Source organism: Hyalella azteca, unplaced genomic scaffold (assembly GCF_000764305.2).
Source record: "Hyalella azteca isolate HAZT.00-mixed unplaced genomic scaffold, Hazt_2.0.2 contig9587, whole genome shotgun sequence".
Lineage (NCBI taxonomy): Eukaryota > Metazoa > Arthropoda > Malacostraca > Amphipoda > Hyalellidae > Hyalella > Hyalella azteca.
In genome coordinates, this window is record NW_025939655.1 from 32,793 (window position 1) to 50,694 (window position 17,902).

At 38.0% G+C, this 17,902-nt stretch overlaps 2 protein-coding genes across 3 annotated transcripts in view; both read left to right on the forward strand.

Annotated features, from left to right (window-relative positions):
- The window catches only part of LOC108677383 (trifunctional enzyme subunit alpha, mitochondrial-like), an 11,238-nt gene extending 1,513 nt beyond the window's left edge, over positions 1-9,725 (forward strand). The window contains exons 2-4 of the mRNA XM_018165589.2: positions 4,500-6,517; positions 6,868-6,932; positions 7,691-9,725. Of these exons, the coding sequence (XP_018021078.1) occupies positions 4,500-6,517; positions 6,868-6,932; positions 7,691-7,826 (2,219 nt within the window). The 3' untranslated portion in view covers positions 7,827-9,725. The remainder of the gene's footprint in view (positions 1-4,499; positions 6,518-6,867; positions 6,933-7,690) is intronic.
- Positions 9,726-10,724: 999 nt separating this feature from the next.
- Positions 10,725-13,854, forward strand: LOC108677380. Of its 2 annotated transcripts, none has more exons than XM_018165586.2 (4): positions 10,725-11,703; positions 12,086-12,276; positions 12,606-12,746; positions 13,585-13,854. In XM_018165586.2, the coding sequence occupies exons 1-4, from the start codon at positions 11,241-11,243 to the stop codon at positions 13,765-13,767; spliced, it is 978 nt and encodes a 325-aa protein (XP_018021075.1). In that variant the 5' UTR covers positions 10,725-11,240; the 3' UTR covers positions 13,768-13,854. The 2 variants fall into 2 exon arrangements, with proteins under 2 accessions (XP_018021075.1, XP_018021076.1); XM_018165587.2 differs by having other exon boundaries at positions 12,606-12,742; positions 13,585-13,651.
- Positions 13,855-17,902: the final 4,048 nt, after the last annotated feature.

The window sequence follows — 17,902 nt, forward strand, 5'->3', positions numbered from 1 at the left end:
ACATAACACAATAGAAAGATTTGAAAAGTTTGCATATCTAATAGGTTAAAAAATTAAAAATGTTACCCATGAAAAAAAGCTATTATTTAAAGCCTGTCAGAGTACCCCCTCCAATTTTTTTATTTTTTGGTTAAATAACTCCAGGTTTTGATGCATTGTAGTAGAACTCTTCTAGTTACATCTGCAAATGACAAATTTTAGGAAAGTGTCATAGTTTGCAAATGGGGGGCACCGCCCCCAAATGGGGTAACTTAGACCACCTAATGTCAGCCCTGACGGGGTAAAATAGACCGGCTTGAAAGTTAATATAAAATTACCATATATAACATATTTTATGTTTGACAGCCTATTTATGTTTTTTCTTTAGGTTTCAGACTCTACAGAGTCTTATATATGGTAATTTAACTTAATTTCCAGGCCGGTCTATGTTAACCCTGTCAGGGCTGCCATTAGGTGGTCAGATTTCTCCCGTTTGGGGGAACTTAGACCACCTGGGGGGCGGGACCCCCCATTTGCAAACTATGACACTTTCCTCAAGTTTGTCATTTGCATATGTAACTAGAAGAGTTCTACTACAATGCACCAAAACCTGGAGCTATTTTACCAAAAAATAAAATTGATTTTACCACCCAATCAAAGAAACCCCAAGAGCTGGGGTAACAAAGACCATCACTTTTTTTTTGAAATTACAACAGAACTATGAGAGGCAGGAGCTAGCAATTTTTGGTGATTGAAGCTAGAGTATAGACCTGTATTTTTCAGGTTTCAATTCAAGTTTAACTTATCTAGTAAAAAAATGACATCATTTTGAAAAAAAAAGTGGACAAACTTACCCCATTTTATGGTAGGGTTTTTTTGGGGGGGGGGATCAAAAAAATTTGCAAAAAATGCCCTTCCACCTACAAAAGTTAAAATGTCAAAAAACACCTACCCAGGTTTTTAGATAAGGTCTTTATGCATCAAATGATATGTGTCTCAATGTTGTAGCTTCAAAGCCCTAGGAGGAGATAGATTTCTACAGTACCCCCTTTTAGCTGTTTTCTAAGAATTTCACATTATATTTCATTTTTTTCAAAAAATTCACATGAAAATAAAACAAATAAAAAAACTTGAAAACCATGTTTTCTTAACGGACAAAAAAGAAAAACATTTACTCTTACATAACATTAAAGTTATGTAAAATGTTATGTAATGTTATGTAAGAGTAAATGTTTTTCTTTTTTGTCCATTAACAAAACATGGTTTTTAAACGTTTTTTATTTGTTTTATTTCATCATTTTTAGTTTTATAAAGACAAGAAAAATGTGGTTTTTAAAAATGGTATTTATATTTATTTATTTTCTACATTTTACTTTAGCAATTTTAGCAATTCAAATCAGTTACTAAGGTTGGCAAGTCTGGATGTTTGACAAAAAACTTAATTCCCAACCATAAAATTTTAATTTTTTTACATTCATTTTTTTCTAAACAAATTTTTTCAATTATTACTGCTGACGATCAAATCTTGAATTGTTAGGCAGCATAAGCATGCATGCCAAATTTCAAGTTTCTAGGATGTTCAGAAGAGCTCTAAATTAAAGTCTGAATTTTTTATGACAGACAGACAGACACAAAACGAAGCTAAGAAAAACATGGTAAAAAGTCTTTGATTTATGTTTTACACATGTGTACCAAGTTTCAAAGTGATCCATCCTCAAATAAAAAAGTTTTGGGGGGACCAAGATGCTCCCCTTGAGCTCCCTAAAATTTGACCATCAAGCATCAAATTAGTTATTATTGCTTTGAATGTTAAATTTCAGCCATTGAAAAAAAAATTATTTTAAATCAAAAGAATAGCTACTGGTGGTAAACTAGCTATGAAAACATTGTACTAAGAAATTTAAAGCTCACAAATAAATATTAAGCTACCAAAATATCTAACATGCCTAATTTAGACTCCACAAATTCCAAAATGTGTTCAAATGAAATCATGCAATATGGTATCCTTGTTTTCAGCTGTGGCTCAAACTTGCATGTTGATGTCATTTTAGTCTAGTGAAAAGAATTGATGCAAGCCAATGGTTTTTGGAAATCCTAGTACTTTGTATAAATATGTTTTTATTTGTTAGCACTATGTTTTACTAAGCTAGATCTTTCAGCATTATATGTGATTTAATAATTGAATATCAAAACATAAATAGTTGAAATCATATCCACATCATATGTGTCTATTCCTTACATACCACTGCAATTTATTTTTGCTTTGCTCCAGTATGAAGAAACTAATGTGAAAATATTGTGCTTGCTTAATAATGCATTGTTGCTTATTAAACTAGTTCAGAATTGAAATTTGCAACTTTTTCTCAGTATCCATAGGACCGTAGCATTGTATGTTATTTTTCCATAACAAAATTTTTTCTATTACCCTTGCTGCAAATTATTCCTGCTCACCCATCCTTACTATTACAAATAAGTATTTGCTGCCTACGCCCAGAATATCTCTTCCCGGTGTCTAATGAGGTAGATGATAGCTTGAAAAGTCTTGGTTAAAATGGAAAATGCATACAAAATAAATGGCTAAATGATGTTGCTTGACTTGAGAAATTTTTGTCTGAAGTCTCCATGCTACCTATTTAAATTCTATCCATAGAATTAAATGTTGAGAAAGTCCCAATTCATTAGACCTCATACGTGTACTTTCTTTCTGTGTGTGACATTGTTAGCACAAACGTCTAATGTTTTCATTGTGCAAACTAGAATAATTTATTTCATGAAGCTTGGAATAAAGATGTACCGTCAACCGGGGCTACTCGGGACGGGCGGGATAACTCGGGACAGTCCTCCGACACGGCGTAAAACTGTTTTAGTAGCAAAACTAATTGGAATATCACAAAACTAAATATAATGGCATAAACGTCAACATTTTTCCTATCTATGTAGTATAAAGGAAGTTAAAAAATACTACATTTATTACCTTTGAAAAATTCCTGAAAAAAATGGTGAAAAACGACATTTTGAAAAGTTACTTATGCTAAGGTCTGTAGTAAAAAAAGTGGCAGACAAGTGTCAGCATGAAAACTTCATTTGCGGAATTTGCATACCTCAATCCCCCCCAAAAAAATTACAGCAATTTCCACTCGGCAGGGCTACTCGGGACACCCCCAAAAATGCATTTACAGCAGAACCTCAGTTAGCAAAGGCTCAAGTTAAGAAAAAAATTGATTAAAAACGAAAAACAAAGAATATTGATTTCATTTACCTCGCTCAGCGAAAAAAATTTCACTAATCGAAAAATTAGTGCATCATCGGTCATCACAAAATTGTGCATAGAAAGTCATATATAGAATTGTGCACCAGGCATCATAGAACAAAAAGTAATTGACCTAAACTATGATTTATTTCTCCAAAACATATGATGGTTGTCACTGAAACATTCTTTTCTGTTTCAGGTATGTTTTTCAAAATCTTTTTTATAGTAAATTCACTCAACCCAATTAATATAGTGTGAAATCACAAGCCGTCCTGTAAGCTTACAGATAAAGAAAAAATGCTATAAGGCTGCTGATATGAAGCTTGCAGTGGACAAGGTTGTTGTAAATGCTCAATGGCATGTTCATGGATACGGTAATATTGCATCAATAATACGGTAATTAATGTATATGGTAATATCATATCAATAAAGGAAAAACGAGTAAAAATCACAGAAAATGTTATTTATTCTACCTCTACATCATCTACAATGAAAGAAAAGGACTTCAGAGTACTGTTAGCAATGGATGAGTACGCTTTGCACGCTTCAAATGTTTTAAAATGAAGTTTTATTCCAAGTGAAGCCCCCGTCAAACGGGGCTACTCGGGACCCTTTTTTTTTGCTTCTGGCACCTTACAAATAGCATATGGAATTTTTTTAGAGAAGCCATGTGATAGCCCTTGCAAAGAGCTTTGAAATGAGCCTAAACTTGTTTGTGAAATGTTTCATGGTAAGAAGTTATGAATGAAAAACTTTCAAAATTGTCCCGAGTAGCCCTGGTTGACGTTATTAGTTTGTCTAGTAGCATCAGTTTTAAAATATTAGTTTTTAGCACAAAAATATCATAAATTGGCAATCTGCTCAGTTTGAATGATGCTCCTGCTGATGTAGTCCTGATGATGGATTTGCAGTCATTGTCCAAAGACATAGGTATTTATGTTTGTTATTGATCTACCTACTGCACACTCCTTTACTTTTGATGTGCATATCTATTTTATCAAATATCTTTATCACTTTAAAATAAGCATAATCGTGAGTTTTATTCATTATCATATCATGAAATGTCTGCCAAAAATATGGAGGAATGGATCTTAGGAAGAAAATAGTGTTGTTAAAATCATTTTTTATTGGATTAACTTTAACTTTGCATTTTGTAACATCTATAATCAATCACAATCTTTTATTCTTAATTATTATCTAACTTGTGAATTTCTAGTACTCTTTTTAATCCATGAGCACAACCCTGGCTTACTCATTAAACATTTTTCAGGTCTAGGCTTTGCTCAACGCTGGCTGTCCTTGACTCCATCAATGCTGTCAGCAATGCAGTTGACCAAGAAAGATGGCATTGCTGTCATTTACTTGGACCAGCCAGGCAAGGTCAATGTGCTCAATGAAGAGACTATGGTCAGTGTTGTTAAATACATGACTGAAATAGAGACATCTCCAGACATCAAGGCTGCAGTCCTCATCTCCAAGAAACCAGGCTGCTTCATTGCTGGTGCTGACATTACCATGCTGGATAAGGTCAAGACGGCTGCTGATGGTGCTGCCATTGCAGCTGAAGGCCAAAGCATCATGGACCGCATTGAGAAGTCTCCCAAGCCCATTGTTGCAGCCATCATGGGCTCATGTCTTGGGGGTGGACTTGAGGTGGCTATGGCGTGCCATTACCGTGTAGCTGTGAAGGACAAGTCCAGCTTAGGTCTGCCTGAGGTGATGCTTGGACTCTTGCCTGGCAGTGGAGGAACTCAGCGCACTCGTAAGCTTGTTGGGCTACCCAATGCTCTTGATATGGCACTTACTGGTAAAACAATCAAGGCTGAGAAGGCCAAGAAAATGGGACTTGTTGACCAGCTTGTAGATCCCATTGGCCCTGGACTAATGGACCCAGAAACCAGAACTCTTGAATTTCTAGAAGAGGTAGCCATTCAAACTGCCAAGAATATAGCCAATGGAGACCTCAAAATACAACGAGGTCCCAAGACAACAATGGAGAAATTAATGCAATCGGCTCTGCAGTACAACTTTGTGAAGAACTATATTTTCAACAAGGCTAAAGAGCAGGTCATGAAACAAACTAATGGTGTTTACCCTGCTCCCTTGAAGATCCTGGAAGTCATTCGAACGGGACTAGATAAGGGGATGCAAGAAGGGCTCAAAGCTGAAGCTCAAGGCTTTGGAGAACTGCTTGCCACGCCAGAGTCCACTGGCCTCATGGGGTTGTTCCATGGACAAACCGAGTGCAAGAAAAACAAGTTTGGACCTCCTGCAAGACCACCGAAGGTGCTGGGAATTCTGGGTGCTGGTCTCATGGGTGCAGGCATTGCTCAAGTATCCATTGACAAGGGCTACCGGACCATCCTGAAAGACATGAGCGAGGCTGGCCTCGCAAGGGGCATTGATCAGATACAGAAAGGCGTCGACACGGCCGTCAAAAGGAAGCGATATAGCCGCTTTACTGGTGAGCTCAACATGAGCAACCTGGAAGCTACCTTATCCTACGATGTATTCAAGGATGTGGACATGGTCATTGAGGCTGTGTTCGAGGACATTGCCCTCAAGCATAAGGTTATTAAGGAAGTTGAGAAGCACATTCCTGAACACTGTATATTTGCATCGAACACTTCAGCTCTGCCCATTACCAAAATAGCAGAGGGCAGTAGCAGGCCAGAGAAAGTTGTTGGCATGCACTATTTCTCCCCAGTCGACAAAATGCAGCTGCTCGAGATTATCACTACGGATAAAACTAGTAAAGAAACTGCAGCTGCTGCCGTACAGGTCGGGCTTAAGCAAGGCAAGGTCGTCATTGTAGTAAAGGACGGCCCAGGCTTCTACACTACCCGCATTCTTGCTCCCATGCTGGCTGAGGTCATCAGAGTGCTGCAGGAGGGAGAAGACCCTAAGAAGGTAGACAAGCTCTGCAAGAAGGCTGGCTTCCCTGTTGGTGGCGTGACCCTCGCTGACGAAGTAGGTCTTGATGTCGCCGTCCACATCGCCAGTTTCTTGGGAAAAGAATTCGGCCACCGCGCTGGTGGTGCCGACTTTAGGGTCATGCAAGACATCGTTGCTGCCGGCTTCCACGGCCGCAAGTCCGGCAAAGGCTTCTTCGTATACGAGAAGGGCTCCAAGGACAGGCCTATCAACACGGGAGCTGAAGATATCCTCAAAAAGTACAAAGTTGAGCCCCGAGGCTGCCAGAGTGACGACGACATCATCATGAGATGCTTGTCGCGGTTCATCAACGAGTCCATCTACTGTCTGCAGGACGGTGTCCTCGCCTCGCCCGTGAGTTTTACGGAATATTTTTCCGTATGGACGTGTTGCTGCTATTTTATGAAATTTAATATTAAGATAGTTGAGTTACATGCCCCATCGCACCTCTTATGAATGTCAGTAGAAAGAGTAAATGATTTTATATTTCAATATCAACTGAAAGGTGCATTTATTTTATGCATTTGAATAAAATGATTTGCGATGATTTGCCTTCATCTACTCCAGTGCTATATAAATAACTAAATATCTGGACCATGAAATAGGGTACGCATATTTTGTTCATTTGTTATACTTAATTGCTGTTAACTGGTTCTATAATTGCCCCACATAGTTAACGGTCTTGTTAATAACAATTGTTACAGTTGGAAGGAGACGTCGGTGCCGTTTTCGGACTTGGCTTCCCGCCCTTCACTGGAGGACCTTTCCGGTGAGACATTTATTTCTTATTTTGATTCATTTCGGTAGCATGCTGGAGAACTTTGAGTTCTATCTTTCTTTGATTAACGGAAACGTTTCACACTTTTTGCATATAGGTTCTATGTATGAACATAATTTATTATAATTTTAAATGCAAGTACAATTTTTAGTGATCTTGTCCTACCTTGTGAATATATTAACTTTAAATTGCTGGTGGGGCTTTTTGATTGAGTTGCCTGGCAAGATTAATTCCTAGACATATTTGTTATTGCTTCAGTGCTTGCCACCACCGTTTCAATTATAATTTTTTTGGTGCTCTTTCTTTACGTTACGTAATGACATTTCCGGGTAATGTTTCTAAAAAATTACGTTATTGATTCTCATTGTAACTTACATATTATTGTAGATTTTCACTTTATTTGCCATAACTCTAGTGTTATTGAGTTACTAATATTCAATCGTCACAGACAAATTTAGTCTTCATGAGTGCATGCAATCAGCACCGTAACTTATCATTAAGTTGATCGGTTGATAAATGAGTACCTACCTGGCTTGTCCAGGGTATTTTGTAATGCATTAAAATAGTTCTGGCGGGTCAGCGAGCCAGTGATGGTCGTGGAACTAGCAAGTGCCCGGAAAATCTGACCTATCACTACCCTACCTTCCCTAGTCGCCACTACCAGGATGGGCAATTACAACAAGTTGATCGGTATTGTGTTGATGTTAAATCATTGTTCCTTATTAAGGTACGTAACGTTCCTTGCTCAGGTATGTTGACAACTACGGTGCAGCCAAGCTGGTGGGCAGGATGGAGCAGTTCGCCGCCGCATACGGTCCTGAGTTCCAGCCCTGCCAGCTGCTCCTTGATCACGCCAAGTCCGGCGCCAAGTTCTACAAGAAATAAACCCACTGAACCTTCCTACATAATGTTCAGTTGTTCAAAAACTGAACCTACCTAAGATTCATAATTTCTCTAAGAACTGAACCCTAACATCCTCGAAAATAAACCCAACACTCGAACGTTCATGAGCTTCAACTTGTCAAATGATCACTTAAGCCCCGTTATGTCAGCTGTCGATTAGACCACGAACTCCAGAGGGAGATTCCTAGAAACTACTAAATTATATTTGATCGAAATTGTTCATTACATTTTAACCTAATACTCCATTCATGTAAGACACAGTGTAAATAATATTATATTTATTGAAACTTGACACGAGCGAATTTGAAATTACTTGCGAAATTTCAATCGTACTTACAGGAATATCACCTTGTAAAGTTTTCATCTGCTATGGCAGACAGTGATTCCAAATATCACTTATATATTTTTGTATAAGTAATGTCTACCCCCTATTCAGATTTAGGTTGAATGTTTGTACTGGATTCCAAGGGAACTTTTTTTTTCATTTCAGCTTTTTGAACAAATCAATTGACGTTCAGGGAAGGCTGTTGACTGGAGAATCAAATGAAATTTTTTTTATTTTTTCTAAATCAAAAGCTCAAAATAATAGATGTTTAATATATTGCTTTCGAGAACAAAATACACACAAAATTCTGAAAATCTTAACATGTGCTAATACTCAACTCGTATTGAAATTTATGAAAGCCATTGAAAGAGATGACAGTTCTAACTTCTTCGAGTGGGAGAGCGGCCTTTCATTTCCTTGCAGTTAGCTCTCAGTCTACATGCTGTATATCTTGCATCCAGTGTACATGCTGCTGTCTCGCATCCAGTGTATATGCTGTCCTTGTCTCACTATGACTAGACCGCGTCCTGTTAAGCAGTTTTGTGAGATAAGATGGACTTGAGAACGCGTTGTGTGCCTTTTTAGATAAAAAATTTTTATTTAATTGTGAAAGCGGTTGGTAGCTACTTCTACTTAAGGGTTGGGTTATCAGTTGAAAAGGGTTTGCTTCCAACTGATGGTAGGGTTCGTGATTATCACTTTGATTCTCGTTGTAGACTTCGTCAATTGTTTTGAATTATTAATTCTGGACATTAGTTTGTTACTTATATTGAACCAAAACTATCACTCTATTACATACCCTGAGATATAAATTGGGACAGTTACTAAAAATGCGAAATTTTATTAATGTTTTTGTATGAAAAAAATCTTTCAAAAATTTTATTTTAGAAGTTTCGTGCGTTAGCATTGTCTATATAATTCATAAAATGAAAATATTCAAGAAAGGGTTTGCTTAACAATGTGCCATTCATATTAAATATATATTTGATTAATACTAAAACTGAAGATTTGAGTATTCTAATGAGGAGACTTCCTCTTATATATTGTTTTTTCTTTATTCCATGACAGCAAATTACCAGGAATTGTAACTGCTTTGCGAGGATTATTTGCACCAAATTGAATTTATTCTATAACCCTGGATTGACTACAAGACCGTCCACTCCTGATTGTGACAAGTGCTCTGAAGCACAGCATTTGACAAACAAACTTCATGCAAGCTTTGTTATTTGTGCTCCATTCGAGGAAGTTCTCAGGAACCTGCCTGGATATTTTGACGCTAAGTTCGATATTATTGCGCTAAATATCGGCTACTTAAGCAAAAAATGATCAGGAAGTTCAATTTATAAGTGCTATCCGTCTTTGATGAAGATATCCGGTTTGTATAGAAGGATATCTTTATCTTTTTTTTTTCTTGTTTAGGTACAATTATATTAACCATAACAGCGCTGTCAATGCAAGTATGTGTGTAAGGTTCTTTTCTTCTTTGGTGACTAATTCCTTCATGTGGTGTGTTGATTTTTTGCAGGTGTAAATGAAAATACAAACTATTTTAGCCATGCTTCGTTCATTACATCCATCGTTAGGGGCACACAGCCGAGCGCGGTGTTGCTGCGATTTAATCCATTGCTAACTATTCGCTGCACCGCCCGACGTACGACCAGGGCTACTGCATTGTTTGGTCCACTCTATGGACAGCTTCCTACTCCCGTACCAAATATCTTTTCATCATCACTATTTTTTCATTTCCCGAATAATAATTGGTTTGTGTAGCTTTTATATTACGAATCGGCAATAACCTATTTTTTTATTATTATAACAATTTGCTGACTCCGAATAAAGAAACTTAAACTCCGAGAAATTTACTGTTTCTCAGTTCCACAGGGGATGGAAAAGCCGTTTCTATCCGCTGTAGATAGGAATGACATTCCCAGCTGTGTCTTCAGAATGGGAATGCCATTTCATTCCTGGTTGGAGGAATGACATTCCCATCGGGGACGTGACGCTCCCCTGGATTCCTGAGTCTCGGAACATAATTTTCTCTACTAAATATTGCCTCCTCAGGGGGGACTTCTGACGGGTGTCTATGCTCGTCAGAAGTCCTATGGGATTTCGCGCTCCTAGGGGGATTGTTCCTGAGCGCCCCACCGCTGAGCTCGCGGTGCCTGACTGTAGGTCTCAGTTGTGGGGTTAAGTTATTATGTAGGTAGGATTCCTTACATAAAGTTATTATGTAGGTAGGATTCCTCACATTAAGTTATTATGTAGGTAGGATTCCTTACATAAAGTTATTATGTAGGTAGGATTCCTTACATAAAGTTATTATGTAGGTAGGATTCCTTACATTAAGTTATAATTTCCCTTCTCTGTCTCTCTCGTGCGGGAGGCCGACGTCCCGTGTAAGCGACCTCTTGTTCGAGTGTCTTCGTTTCTGTTGCTTTTCACCTGTCCCTCCTTGTCACTTCGTCTCTTTTGAGATGCTAACGCTGCTTTTTCGAGCCAGCTTCAGCGGGCTGGACAATTGAGACCTTCCGCTCCTTGTGGGTGATGAACGATTTTTGTCTAAGTAACTTTCAATAATTTAGACCTTCCACATCGTTGGTGATGTTCGTCTTAACTTTCGGTGCGAGATAAGCTGAATAGCTGAAGCGCCAGTAAACATGTGGCAACTAAACTAACAAAATATATAACTAAACTAACTAACAGAAAAAGGTTTCACGTTCTTGCCAGTTTTCTTAAGTGATGTTATCGGTAATACATTCCAGTATTTGGAGTCAGCCTGAATATTATAACAAGAATGGTGCTTGATACAAGTCTGAACATTATTCTCGCATTCACCGTTACTCAAGATTGTAGTGTTTAGGGTCGAAAAGAGCGTTGAGCCTGTCCAACATTATTGTTTGGTGAATATTTCAAAACCTCTTTGTCTATAAACCTTCTAACAGGTACTTGCATATACTTCCTCTCCAGAGTCTAGAACAGCTGTTTTGAGAAAAGTTTTTATTTACTCAGCTTTTTTTAGTTAAGTTCATATTAGTTTAGCTAGAAAGTTCGTTACAATACAAGTTAAAACGATGCCGTTAATGAAACAATTACTAAGAGCCTTGGAATCACACAAAAGAAGAGAACTATTTTCATTAAATCACTGCATAATGCGACACAATCCCGCTCTCAAATTATGGACACCTGAAAATATCGCGTCCAGTTCCTATATTAACTACACAGCATTCAAAACTGACGTACGATATTTACATTCTTCCTCGACAATCAATAACGCGTCAAATTTCTGTATTAATTGCACAGCATGCAGAACCGACATGCGACACTTCTATGCTCCCCCGACAGTTATCGCGTCGTGTTCTTATAATAAATACACGGCAGACGTGAGACACTTGCACGTTTCCTCGTCGCTCCTGATATCGAATGACTCAAAGAACCGCAAGCGGGAGCTGCTGCGAGCCACGGGCTCCAAGACCGGCAGCGAGAAGGCGAGGGCGGCAGCGCAGTCCACCGAGATCTCGCTTATTGGGACTGAAGGCGAGTGTCGACCCCGCTGATTAATATTAATAATCATGTGTCAAAGATGACGATTTATACGGTTTTTAGTTCAATATATGTTTCGCTTAATATGACGACGTTTCCATGAATGTATTGCTTGAAAGTGTTGATGTTCCTGGAAAGTATATCTTGATATGGTTAATGCTTCACGAAAGAATCTCTGTTTGACGCCAATGTTCCGTGAATGTATAGCTTGATGCGGTATATGTTCCTGGAGAGTATTGCTTAATACGGCCACTGTTTCATGAAGGAATCTCTGTCAGACTCTAATGTTCCATGAATGTATTGCTTGATGCGGCATATTTTCTATGTAGGTTCATTGCTGTGGTTCGCTTAAAGAAGGCTCTTGCTCCCTGCCCAGGACTGGTAACCGTGATGACGCTGGTTGAAGCCGAACGTCTTGCCGAGCGTCGCAGTCTGCGTCTCGTGCGACACGCTGACAAGGAACTCGAGGCCAAAGGGCGGCGCCCTGTGTACAAGCTCATCACCCACAAGGAGTACTTCGAGGTCACCAGCGCAGAGAAGAAGAGAATGGCTGGGTCCTACATTAAGGTGTGCAGGGCTTCGTGAGCATAGGATGGTGACACTAAGACAACTATTATAGACATACGGTACGGTACTATGAGAACTGTTATAGATGTGATGTCTTAGCCTTAAGCGAAATTTTCGGCACTTGGTTTACAAGGGTTATGTTAAAGGTCTTAGAATAGTTCAAATCACAAAATTTAGAAACGAATACTGCAAATGCTTCTTGGACAAATGATCTAAAGTTGTCATTATACTATGAAAGCTGTTTCACCTATACCTGGATAACTGTTTAAAATATTCACCTAATCTAGCCATTAAATGGTTTTTAATATATTTAAACATCACCATTGCAGGGTGAGAGTCGAATGGAATTGTCGTACAAAATATCCCAGAATGACTTGCAGTCCAAGATCAAAACAATGATCCGGAACCTCAACAAGGGCAAGCAAATCAAAGTCAATCTTTCCGGCTCCGCAAGTTCGCAGAAGCAGTGCGTGAGTAAACCTGCAGTGAATTTTTTACATAATGTACGAGATCATGAACGCCATGTGCGTTATTTAGTGTTCCACGAACTGTGGTACGTGAACGTCAACAATGCTGTAGACTGTAGAGCATAAAACATTTACTGCGTAACGTAAGATTGCCGTATGATTTGCCACGTGCCATCCACTAACGCCCCCACATTTGAATTCATATTTACAATACTATCTTATTATCATCGTATTGAGTAATATGAAATGCAATTAATGCCACATGATGGCGGCTAAAATGTGGTCTTGATTGGTGATACGCGGTGGTATGTGTCGATCTTATATGCTGCATCTCTAAGAGGTCCGCGATTAGTAGAAGTTTGAGTTAAAGTTGAAAAGTTTTGTTAAAAGTTGGTAAACCATATTAATAAATTAAATAAATTAAGTGAAGAGTTTGGTAAATAAATTTAAGGCTCTGACGCTGGAAAAGATTGATCACATCGTGGGTTAGTGTTAATGTTTATATATGTGCATATTACTAACGATTTATTGAGGTATGTATTATGGGAGTTTTTTTCAATGAAGAAATTCTATTCGATTTCAAAATGTAGATGTTATAATTGAATGATGTTGATGCAATATCTAGCAACGTCGATGCAATATCTAGCTACGAATGATGTTGATGCAATATCTATCAACGTCGATGCAATATCTTGCTATGAATGATGTTGATGCAATATGTAACAACGTCAATGCAATATCTAGCTACGAATGATGTTAATGCAATATCTAGCAACGTCGATGCAATATCTTGCTACAAATGATATTGATGCAATATGTAACAACGATTTTTTTCGTGCAGGATGACGTGATTGCAGCCATAGAAGCAGGTGTTGCAGGTGCAGGAGGCAAAGTACTGCAGGTGCAGAAGAAAGGCTGTGATAGGAAATTTGTAATCAACCCACCGCGACCGCCCAGCGGCAAGGCCACAAAAGCCGGAGATGACGAGAGTGCGGACGACGCGGGCACACCCGACTCGTCCTGAGCGACCAGCCATGCCCCAACACCGTGAATGAATTAGGGGTTACTTCAATAATTGCTTTTTATAGTAATTGAATTATTATTATATATTATTGGAACATTGTCTCAATAATTGTTTATTAGTATTATTGAATTATTAGTTTTAATCATTGAAATTCGGTTTCAATTATTGTTTATTTTAATTATTGAACTATTATTGATTATTAGGAGAGCAAGTTTCAATTATATCTGATTAGTAAAGCAAGTTTCAATTGTAACTAATTATTAAAGCAAGTTTCAATTATTGCTAATTAGTAAAGCAAATTTCAATTATTGCTTACCCTATGAAAATATGAAAAATTGCTAACAGTTTATTTCTGCGTCTTGAGTCAATTATTAAATGATAACACCATTAACTGGGACCAGGTGGTTGTCGTCTGGCAACAGTCGTTGCCTGATTATTTATAATCTTGTTCAGATTTCGGTTTAGTAATAAATTAAGACATAAAAATCGTTTATGACGTTGGTAATGTTTGCGTAACCCTGGGAGGCTCATAGGTTGTGATTCTCTGTTCAGTTACGAGTGATGCTGTGGCTTTATTTATATTACCTTATTCCTTATGAATATTCTATCCTTTATACCAAGAAGAATATTGGTATTGACATTAAACACGGTTAACTTTATAATTTTAATTTTGCCATGCTCAATTTCCTGTGATCAGTTCTTGTAAGTTAATCAATCATGCAAAATATCATTTTGTTCCTCAGAGTAAATTTTTTTTTTTCAGAACGGTTTTTGCTGTTTGTCTAGTTTGTGGAAATGATTTTTACTTTAATTTCGTTTCCTTTTTTTGTCAGATATATCTATTTTAAATGTTTCTGAATCGAAAATTGTGGAAAAATACTCGACCTGAAACTCAAAAATAAGGAATTTCACAATGGGCCTTCCCTTGTTCTTGATGGAATATGTATATGCTGTAAATGTTAAAATTCAATCGTAGGCTATGGCTGTATTGACATTTTTCATGTTATTTCTACTTATATTACGAGTAAGACGATTATTTGGTTTCGGTGATGTCACTTCTTTACTTATAGTGTAGAAAGCCTTATTAGATAAAGCTCTTGTAAATCATGTGCTGGAAATGAATGTAAAACCTAGGGACTATAGATCGCCTTCAAAATTTCTGCGGAATTATTTCCAAGTCCTTACAAAATCATTTTATTTTAATTGGCAGCTAAGGTGTCGTCTTTACTGAGTAGAGCCTCGCCACACGCACTGCATGATGAGATCGAGCTCATAGGGACGATGTTTGTACCTCGTCTGATGTATGTCGCGTAATTCATTGATATCTTTACCCTTGTAACACTGCATTGGAACAAATGTAACTACAGCTACACTTGGTATGATTGTAACGTTGTAAAATTGTGCCGTCTGAAAACATTTTAAAATGATTTATCATAGGTTAATATCATATGGCAGATGATGCTGTTTTTCATATCTTACGAAAATTTTGCGTGCACAACTCAAACGACATTGTTACCTCTTTAGTATTGCAACATTAGGAAGTGTCGCAACATGAGGAAGTGTTGCAACATGAGGAAGTGTTGCAACATGAGGAAGTGTTGCAACATGAGGAAGTGTTGTAACCTAAGCAAGTTTTGCAACATAAGCAAATGTTGCAACATAATTAAGTATTGCAACATATATTCAGGAACCGTAGCCCTGTCAAGTACGTTTTTTTAAACTCTGCTGTCATTCATCGCTGCCAACTTTCCCTATTAATGAAAATTGCATTCCGCAGTTTGCTTTACCTCGGCCTTTATTTACTCTGTCTAAAATAAAATCTTTATAAATGTATACTCCAATTTTATATGAATTCTGAAAATGAATAAGTTTGATGCTGTAATTATAACAAGAATATCCAACTGTTTTTATTATCAAAATTTAATTAAATGGGACCTGGAACAAAAGTGTTGAATTAGACCATATAATTTTTTGGTGCTGCGTCGGCCTCGTAGTTTAAAACTTCCTGTTGAGAATACCTCGTTATCACGGTATGTGACAGCCTTCCCACTCCTGTTAAGCAAGAATTTTCAGGAAACAATAAAAACAGCCAACTACGGACATACTAATCTAATGTGAGGAAAACGAATAAAAAATCCTTCTGAATTATTGATTGCAAAACCTCGAACGTTATGATATTCAGATTACGAAATGATACTAATTATAATTAGGTAGTTAACTTCAGTTAACTACCTAATTATATTTGTACCTCGTCCACCTCGTTGTACTCACGCAGCCAAAATATGTCACACGAATAACGATCTTGGTCCACTGCAGAACGTTTAGTTCGTGGAAACTTCTGATTACGTGCTTTTCGATATTTGTAGACCTTTCGATATTGACAAATACCAAATCGCGTCAAGCAACTTATAGTAGTGGCAGCTGAACTTCCTAACATTATCCTATCACGCACTAACTACGATGTAACCACCCTGCTTTGGCATAAATCAGGCAATGACGTTCTTGCCATCACAAGTCTGGAACTCAATAAAAAAAATACTTTGTACCCAGGACGACACTTGTCGCCTGCAAAGCATGTTAAATGTCTGGTATGTAAGATGTTGCTTTTCTATACATCTCTTATATGAATGGTAATTACTAATTAGTATGACCTGATGGTGGTTCTTCTGTAGCGGGATCCGAGGATATAGACTAGAGGAACAGCATAAACGATTATGTAATATACTTGTAGGATTATAGTTCGGCTTAAAGTTTAGGATAATCTAAGTAAATAAGTTGGAGCTTTAACAATGATGTCTTCGGCGTCCTGTTGAAGTAAATAAATGAATGAGTCTAGACTCTAGAGTGTATCCGCGGGGCGTTCTCCACTCAGACGTTGAGCTAGCGTTACTGACCTGTTTGACATGGACAGGAGCAATGGGGTATACCGTAGCGGTCCTCGCTCAAGACTGAAGTTAATCGCTTGAGACAGAGCTTTTACAGCTTCGCTATCCGACGACACCGAGGGCGTGACTTAATAAACAGGGAAGGCAAATACAAGGAAATGTTTATGAACATATCGAAGTGAAGGAGATTATTTTTCAACAAGGAAGATATTAATGAGGAAATATCCAGGGACAAATGGTATCAATATTGTCACCTGACAGGTACGATGCAATTCGCAATGACAACGTTGTCTGACAGACCTCCGAAATCGCAGAAAATAGTTCAATAATTCCAATTAACATATGCATGAGCTTATTGGCAGCGCACTCTGCCTCTGATTATGAAGGTGAAAATTGCTAGTAGCACAATGAATAGCAAGTTGCCCAAAAGACCTGAATGGCAGGAGAAATAAACGATGAATTAGAAATAAAGAGATGCTGAAAATAAAGTTCACTCCGGCAACAGGGCTTGCCAGGGTCTCCTTTATTTTCTCCGTTAATGAATGCTCTTCCCCTTTTACTGCAACATTTCTGTGTCCTCTGTTCTCCAAGCTCGTATGCTTCTTCGTCTTTCGTATGCATATTCTTTTCTGATCTACATCACATATCCCTTCTTCGTCAGTCTTGTTGCTAACCTGTTATCTCTCATTAACGCTGCTGTTTTCCTATACTTTCTTCACTTCTGTTCACCTTCCCTAATCGCGTTTTCTCCTTTTTTATCCTTCTTATTCGGCCCTTATCAATTCTCCCTTTCATCTTCAGCTCACAGTTTTTCGTTCATAGTGCTTACTGATTATATTCTCCGCTTCCTTGTCCGCTCAACACGTTCGTCTGTCAAAACTTTTTGCCGTAGTAAATATAACACGAGATATTAAGAATAGAATAGAAGTGCTGGCACTGAAGAAACAGGCCCATGGCCTGTTGCCGATTCTTGTACTTTTATGGGCTTGATTCCACAAGGGATCCGGCCTTTTGAACCCGATCTTTCCATAACTGACGATTGAATAATTGAGATAGCTGATGGACTTATTGCCAGGTCCGTAAGGTGCTAGGCATTTCAAGACTGAACATATGTTCATGCATATGCAGCATAGCTTCGTCTAGCTCTAGTCTGTTCTTGAAGGCGTTCATACTCGGAGCGTCAATGATGCTATCAGGGCGGCTGTTCCACATGTCGGTGATTCGAAACGAGAAGAGATGTTGTCGCATGA

Coding starts and splice junctions, on each gene's coding strand:
- LOC108677380 (XM_018165586.2), top strand. CDS start 11,241: ATGCCGTTAATGAAACAATTACTAAGAGCCTTGGAATCACACAAAAGA. Junction 11,704..12,085: donor CTCGCTTATTGGGACTGAAG/GCGAGTGTCGAC, acceptor CTCCCTGCCCAG/GACTGGTAACCGTGATGACG. Junction 12,747..13,584: donor CAAGTTCGCAGAAGCAGTGC/GTGAGTAAACCT, acceptor TTTTTCGTGCAG/GATGACGTGATTGCAGCCAT.